Source organism: Pinus tabuliformis, chromosome 3_1 (assembly GCF_031772625.1).
Source record: "Pinus tabuliformis cultivar Carrire ecotype Pingquan chromosome 3_1, CPIR1, whole genome shotgun sequence".
NCBI classification, from domain to species: Eukaryota; Viridiplantae; Streptophyta; class Pinopsida; order Pinales; family Pinaceae; genus Pinus; species Pinus tabuliformis.
The window spans coordinates 483,667,730-483,675,992 of NC_142301.1; the positions used below are offsets into that span (position 1 = coordinate 483,667,730).

Consider the following 8,263-nt stretch of genomic DNA (forward strand, 5'->3'; position numbering starts at 1 on the left):
GTTATGAGTATATTTGCTTTTAAGAGGTTCCCTGTGCAAAGATCATGGAATAGTGGAAACAGAGCATAGCCTCTGTGGTGTTAATGTTTGTCTGGTTTTGGTATTTTCCCGTTGAAAAATACCCAACAGTGGTATCAGAGCTAGTCCAGGCTCTTTGAAGACTCAAAGAAGCTGAAGGAAGGTGTTGTTGCAGCAGTAAAGCTTCTCCAGCAGTGTGAAGTTTCAGCCAAAGGGATTCAGGTATTTCTCAAAGCTTTCCTTTGTGTTACTGTTGAAGAAACAGTAAGTCATTTTAAAAACACAGTTAAGTATTTTGGAGTATAGTTAAGAATGGCAAGGTCAAAGAAGAAAGCCTCCAAGCCTGCTAAAAATGTGTCTCCCTCCTCTACTAAACTAGAAGGCAATCCATTAGAATACATTTTATTTGAAACCCCAAAGTTTGATGGAAACTTTGATGTATGGGAAATAAATATGAGGGCTTTCCTAATGTTTGAGGGATTGAAGTCTGGGAGTCAGTGATTGATGACAGCAAGATGGATAAAGAATCCATGGAGTATGATGCACAAGCAGCAAAGACTATCTTGGATGGACTCCCTGATTCTGTGAAGAAGAATCTAGGAAAATACTCAACAGCAAAAGATATATGGGACAGACTGCATGACCTTCATGCAAAGGGAGCACTGACCATGACAATGAGTCAAGAAGAACCCATCATAGAAGCTGAGAATGAAAAGCTTGACCTCATCAAGCTTCAAGTAAAAGAAAGGGATGAAGAGCTTACCAAGCTGAAGAAGGAGCTTGACCAATGCAAGAGGAAACATCATGAAGAAGTCATATCCATGACAAATCAGTTGAACAAAGCAAAGAAGCAGGAAGATGCCTTGACAAGTCAACTTGAAGAAAGACACAAGAGAGTGAATAAGCTTGTGGAAGAGATTGGACAGTACAAGGTAGAGGTCTCCTCCCTTAAGTCCGAACTACAAGAAGCCAGGAAGCAGGCACAAGAAGCTGAAAAGAAAATGAAGAGCAGTCAAGAAAAAGATGAAGAAATCTCCAAAATGAAAACAGATATTATCTCCTTCAAAATAGTAGCAGCTGAAGCTACTCGTAGCAAGGAAGAAACTGAGGGACAACTAGCAAAGAAAAATAATGTATGTGAAAAGTTGGAAGAAGAGATTGTCCTCCTCAGGAAGAAGGTTGAAGGGATGAACAAGATCATGAAAAGCTCTCAAGCTCTGGATGACATGCTCAGCTATCACAGATCTCCATCTGATAAATCAGGACTTGGGTATGTAGCTGAACCCTCAAACAAGGATGAGGATGCTTTAAGCAAAGGAGATGTGAAGAAGCCAGAAAGAGATGGTGATGCTCCTAGTTCCAGCAAAGGCAAGGAGAAAAATGAAGGCTGCAATAGAAGAAATCCTGCTCCAAGTAGAAAATCAGCTCCAAGAAGAAATGTAGCTGATGTCAAAGAAGCAAGATGCAATGGTCATCATCAAAGGATCTCAAGGCAGCAAGGCTTCAGAAGTGCATCAAGAAAACCTCCATCTCTCAGGTACCAAAGTTCATTTTATGGTTATTGTTATGCTTGCTCAAACTTTGGTCATATGGCAAAAGACTGTAGAGCATTTCATGAAGATAGATGTGGCGGTCTACGACAACCTCCAAGAAACAATTTTAGAAGAAATCATGAAATGTCATTCATGAAAAATGTAGAATGTTTCAAGTGTCATAACATTGGGCATATGGCACGTGACTGTAACTTGAGATGGGCTGCTATGCAAGCTAGACCCATGCAAAAGAAGAAAGTTACACAAGTATGGAGAAGAAAAGAAATACAGTGTGAAAGCCCCTTAAGCAACGCAGCTGATCTAAGTCTGTTTTGAGAAAAATTGCCAAAAGAAGACAAGCATACATTAAAGGGGAGCTTGTAATTTTTTTTTGTTTGCTGAACTGTATTAACAGTCATTTGTTGATGGAGGATGTATTGCAGCGCAACAGTTGCAAATGAAATCTTTGTTAATCCCTCTAAAAGGTAATATGTAGCAGTGATGAAATCAGCAATGTTTTTGCTTTGTGTTTATGCAATATGCACAGAAATGCATAAAGAAGAAAAGATGGCAGCGCTGAAATGTAAAGAGCAGCAGCGAGATAAAAGAAAAATGCAAAGCATGGAAACCCTCATAGCAGTGGGAAGACAGAACATAAAACAGCAGTTTGGAAATTTTTTTATGGAGCACATGGATTAGAATGAACAGCAGTTTGAATTTTTTTTTTGTGGTGCACATGCATTGAAATGCATAGCAATGGAATGTAGTTTCCTTTTATGTAGTATGAGAGAATATACTCACAGCAGAGTGAGTATAATACACAGCAGATTGAAATGTTTTCTATTGGGAATGAAAATGCAAAGCAGTGAGAAGAAAATGAGAAGAAGGCAAAACGCAGCAGAACGTAAATGCCCAGTGGCTGAGAATGCAATGAAATTCTTTCACACAACAGTAAAAAAAATGTAATTTTTTTTATGCAATGCAGCATGCAAAGAAATGCATAAAGAAAAACAGGGACAACAGATTTTTAATGCACACTGGATGTATAAGAATGTGTGTGGCAGCAGAAAGCCAAAGGAATTGCATAGTAGTGCATTGTGTAAAAAAAATGAAGACTAAGATTGTGTGAAGCAAGGGTGCATGAGAAAAGGCAGCAGCCTGTGTTATTTTTTTTGTGGAGAATGAAGTGCCAAGAGTATGGGCACACAGCAGTATGATGAAACAAAAGGCAGCGACAGTGCAAATTGCAGAGGCAATGCAGCAACAAGAAGTTATGGACAGTAGCATGACGGCAAGAAGGAGAAGCACACAACAATGCAAATAAAAAAAATGCAGCAGCAAGAAGTTTTGAACAGCAGCACATGCAAAAGAAATTTTCCTTACAGCAGTAAAGGTAAATGTAATGAATTTGTTGTTCATTGAATTGAAATGCAATATATGCAACAGCAGTAAGTGTAAGAAATGTTTACACACAGCAGTGTAAATTTGTAAATTGGGACAGTGTAATTGTTCCAGAAAACACAGAGTATTTTGTCTTTGAAAAGTGCACAAGCAGTGCAAGTGTAGACACAACAGTGTGGGGTAGACACAGTAAAGAAGATGGCACAACAGTGCAACAGAGAATATGCATCAGCATAAGAGAACATTGTAATGAGTTTGCACACACAGCAGTGCAATGATTGTTTGTTTTTGAAACTGCATGCAAAGCAGTGTCTGTTTGTAATCCCTCTGTTAATGAGGAAGGTGCTTTTCAGCACAGTCATTTGGTGAAACCCTCTATGAAAGAGGAAGATGCTTTTCAGCATAGTGTGGTAAATCCCTCTATCAAGAGGATGATGCTTTTCAGCATAGTCACAGGTGAATCCCTCTGTCATGAGGAAGGTGCTCTTCAGCACATTGTTATGGTGAATCCCTCTGTCATGAGGAAGGTGCTCTTAAGCACAGTTTCAGGTTAATCCCTCTATTAAGAGGAAGACTATTTTGTTGTGTATGGAACTGCATCAGAAGCAGTTGGTGAATCCCTCTATGTGAGGAAGATGTCTTTGTAACAGCAGTGTTGGGGAATCCCTCCATGTGAGGAAGTGCTTGGGTATAACTGAATGCCCAACAGTTGAAATTAAAGGGGAGTGTTGAAATCTAATTTCAACGCAGACGTACATTCCCCAAACCGCTCAGCAAAACCGTCTTTTATCTCGGACCGCCTTCCAGCGAAAAGCAGTTTCCGTATACTTGGCTCCGATGGGATTTGGTGCAGACGCGTGTCACACACCTGACATCAGCCGACGTCATTTTCTCGGGCGTTAAAGTTTGGCTGCAAACTGCCTTCCGATATCCACTCTAGCCGTCCGATCTCCTCGCGCGTCCTCAGCCGTCGATCTCCGAAGCTGCATACGGCCTGCGTCAATTAAAAGGTTTGCGTGGAGTGAATTGAAATTTCTGGTTGACCGCCGACTAAATTAATTAAATGCCATGCTGAAAATTAAATGGCATGTGCAGGGGGTTGTTAAATGGTTGACGTGGTTTTTAATTTTAATGTTTTCTTATATGCACGGCGGTATGGGCACATACAACATATGTGTCATATCTTTTAAAGAAGTGTTGACCATTATAAAAAACATATCGAATGAAACAAAAAAAGTGTGTGTGGTTGTATTATTTTTTTTAACACATGGAACGAGTAAAAATGCTCGATGTTGTAGTAATCGCATATGGGAGGAACCAGAGAACTCGGAGGGCAGCAAAAGAGGAATGAGAAGATTTGCACAGCAGTGCATGAACAAAAAGAGCAGGGGAGCGTAAAAGTATTGTGTGTGTGTTTTTGTTGAGTAATGGTGAAGCTCGCAGCAGAAGATATTGCACAGCAGTGCATAGATTTTTTTAATGAAGTGGATTTGCATTGAAATGCAAAAGAAAAGAATGCATAAGTTTTTTTGTGTAATGTGAAAACCCAGGAATGTAAAAAAAAGGGGATTTCACTCAGATGTAAATGTAAATTTATTTTACAGAAGTATGTGTAAAATGTTTTTCACAGCAGTGAATGTAAAAAGGGTTTTACAGCAGTAAACCCAGCACAGTGAAATCTCAGGTGGAGAGAAAAGACAGTGTTTTTGTTTTTGATGGGTGAATGTAAGTTTTGGTAAATCCCTCTCAGCAAAGAGGATGAATGTTGTTTCAGGCTTTATATGTTAATCAATAGAATTTTTTTTTTTGGCTGTGTAATACTCTGTTATGAGTATATTTGCTTTTAAGAGGTTCCCTGTGCAAAGATCCCGGAACAGTGGAAACAGAGCATAGCCTCTGTGGTGTTGTTTGTCTGGTTTTGGTATTTTCCCGTTGAAAAATACCCAACATGTAGAAATGAATATGAATAATGATAGTAAAATTTATATTAATAGTTTTCTAACCATTTTTCTTAGTTTGGAATGATTTATAAGTGATTTAGGAAATATTTGTTTCTTTCTTTTAAAGCCAGAAGACTTTAGATTAGTGAAATTTAAGAGAGCTTACAAGTTTGTATGCACATCTACGAACCTTGGTGTCAATTTGTCAAAAAATAGATCTTGGTAGAGCTAAAAACTCACACAGTGCCATGCCATGGGAGGACCATGTGCATAGGAAATGGAAACCAAATGGACTCCCTCTTTGAACTGTAGAAAACTTATAACAATTAAAGAAGATAACATGTTGAAGAAAGTTGGTGGTTACATTCTTGGTTTTTGGGGGTTCTCCTGAGCATGTTGGAAGCTAACAGAAAGGGTTGTCTTGAACTTCTAATAGCTACGGGGTCTTTTCCATTCCATAGTCATTCCTCCTAAGTTATTAGCAATAGTAATAGGCAGTTTCAACGTCTCTGCCCTCCCTCTGGCTTGTGAGCAGTAACTTTATGGATGGTAGTGGTGCATTCCTTCCCTATATTATTCAACGTTCTGGATTTTTCTAAATTTCTCTCCACTTCTTTTGTTGGCTCTAGAATTCTAGAATTTTTTGACTAGGAGGTTGAACACCATAAAGAGTTGATTTCTGGGGACTTAGAGAGGGATAGCTCTAGATTTCTAGGGAAGCGGTAGTTGCAGGAGGCAGGGAAGCAGGGGGGGAACTGGATCCCCATTCCTCTAGCCATGTTTTGCAAGGAATACCTTGCCTGAACATGATGAAAATCCAAATCTAATATAGTGCTCTGCGACCTTCAAAATAGTTTCCTGATGTCTTAGGTGCCTTCCATTACACAAAGTCCATTTCCCATCGCTTATATTTCCTATTTCCTCAATGGCCATCACAACCACCTATTGTTTGATACTGAGTAAGAGATCCTCATTGAATATTTCTACTCTAGGACCATTCCAAGAGGTATGACATGAACGACCTGTACCCTGTTGAGATTAACGTAGAAACTGTTCAAACCAAACCCTAGATTAGGATTTTGTTCCTGGTTTATAGGATTCAGTTCAACTTCCCTAAATGTGTGATTGTTATATATATTCTACATGTAATGTATGAAGAACAAAGAGTATACTACACCGGCAGTCTTACAGGTGGTGTTTCACGTCTATAAGTTGCTCAGTTGTTTAATAAATTTGATTCTTCGAATATTTGACATTGTATCAGAGCTATAATGTTGAGGAAGCCTGTACCCTGAGTGGAGAGAGACCAGTGCATTTGAGGTGAAATCAACGTGTTTCTAAAGTGACAGTCATGCCGATTTTACCTCTACACTCACGCTTTTCTTATAGGGCAGCACGACGCAAGTTCACATCGAATAATCGTGCCGACCATCGAGGCCAAGGAAGAGGCGTGCCGCTGCTGCTTGGCAACGCCGACGGTGATGAGAGGAGGCCGCGATTTTCCTTTTCGGCTATCAGCATAGTCGTTGTCTGTGATAGAGCCGAGCAGAGAAAAAGTCAGAGGCCGTGGTTGAGGAGGTCGTGGTAACATCCGCCACGAAATTTGATCCCTAGTATTGATAATCATTGCATGGATTGACGTGCATTGCTGCGAAATTACTCGCTATGCGATCAGCGCGAGGAGGAGAGCTTGAGGCCAAGCGGTCGATTGGGGCAGCAGAGATCAGAGGCCATGAAGGAGGCCATGGAGGAGTCTATGGTGACAAGGTCATTTCGATTGATGCGGGACTGTCAGAGGTGCGTGGAGGTTGCCACAGTGGAAGACTGTGGATCGTAGGTACGTGGAGGTTGTGAGGAGCTGGACAACCATTCCACCTGCCAAGCTTGTGAGTTGAAGTGTGGTGGGCTTCCGTCTCAGAAGAGGATAGCTGCAAGCATGATCCAAAGCCCGCATGAAATTGAAGCCTGTGTGAAATTGTAGCCCGTGCGATCCATGGAGAAAATTGATGGGAATTTCATTTGATTCCTCTCTCCTCTTTATTTGATGAGCTGATGGTGGTCATTTGATGGACGCAGACATGTGCGTGGACATGGCCGTGAGTTATTAACAAGGGAGGCACTTGATGTTGATTTGGATAAAAATTCTGCGAGCCAGTCCTTGGATGTTGACCTTGATGAATATTGGAGCAGTTTAAAAAAAAAGGAATAATTATCATTTTTTGATAGTTAAAGTTTTTTAATTAAAGCTTTTCTACTCTTTAATTAAAAAATATGGAGGGGCTCGTTATTAAAAGGGGCGATTGTTTTTAAGGAAATAATATGGGGTTTTTTATTTAAATTTTTTAATTTACGTTCTTTACTAAAGAATTCGTGTTCTTCATTTGAAAAAGGGGGTGATTGAAAAAAGGGAGATCTAGGCTCTCTTTGTTTTGGATTTGGGGTCGTTTTTTTTATCAGGAATTTTAGATAGTTTATTTTTAAAAAGATGAGGGTTGATTTTTTTAATTGTTGGGGTTGAAGTTTTTTATTCATTCAACATGAATAATCAAGTAGTAGAAGCTTACCTCAATGAAAACAACAAGTTGGATGGATCCAATTACTTTGGTTGGAAATTCAAGCTGCAAACCCTGCTTGAGGGACACAATGCATGGACGATTGTGAACAATGATGAATTGAAACCAAACCTCTTTTCACGAGGAACAACAACAACAATCCAAGACTGGAACAAGCGGGATACTAAGGCAATAATGATCCTGAAATTGTCAGTCAAATATTGCATTATTCCCCATATCCGTGATTGCAAGACTGCACTAGAGATCTGGAAGACGCTCAAGGATCTCTATGAGGTCAAGAACACCAATCAGTTGTTCTTCTTAAAGAGCAAGATTCTCTCCATCAAGATGGAGGAGAATGAGATAGTTGTAGCATTCATTTCGCGGATCAAGGACCTCAAGAACAAGGTGGGTGATATCGGTGAAGTTATGTCAGATACAGATATGGTCATGATTACCATGAATGGTATGACTGACGAGTATCAAATCTTTATCACTAGCTTGAATGGAAGAGAAAAAACCCCCGTATTTGAATAATTGATAGGAATCGTCATGCAAGAGGAGGAAAGGCGATTGACTCATAAACCTCAGAGTTCAAATCTGGCCTTAATGGCGAAGAAGAAGCCCTTCAGAGGAAAGCTAAATGTAGCATAGAAGAGCAGTGTAGTCCCACAGAGAAAGATGCCCTCACCTCAAGGTACATATTTCAATAGAAATGACTCTACGACCAAATGTTTTTATTGTGGTAGAACCGGCCATATAGCCAGATATTGCATGAAAAAGAAGTTTGATGAAGGTCAGAAGCAACATAAGCAACATG

At 39.9% G+C, this 8,263-nt stretch overlaps 1 protein-coding gene across 1 annotated transcript; it reads left to right on the plus strand.

The window, feature by feature from the left end:
• Positions 1 to 7,428: 7,428 nt before the first annotated feature.
• LOC149187900 (uncharacterized) lies at positions 7,429 to 7,980 on the plus strand. Its single transcript, XM_089409820.1, has one exon. It carries the CDS (start codon positions 7,429 to 7,431, stop codon positions 7,978 to 7,980), a length of 552 nt encoding a protein of 183 aa, XP_089265946.1.
• Positions 7,981 to 8,263: the final 283 nt, after the last annotated feature.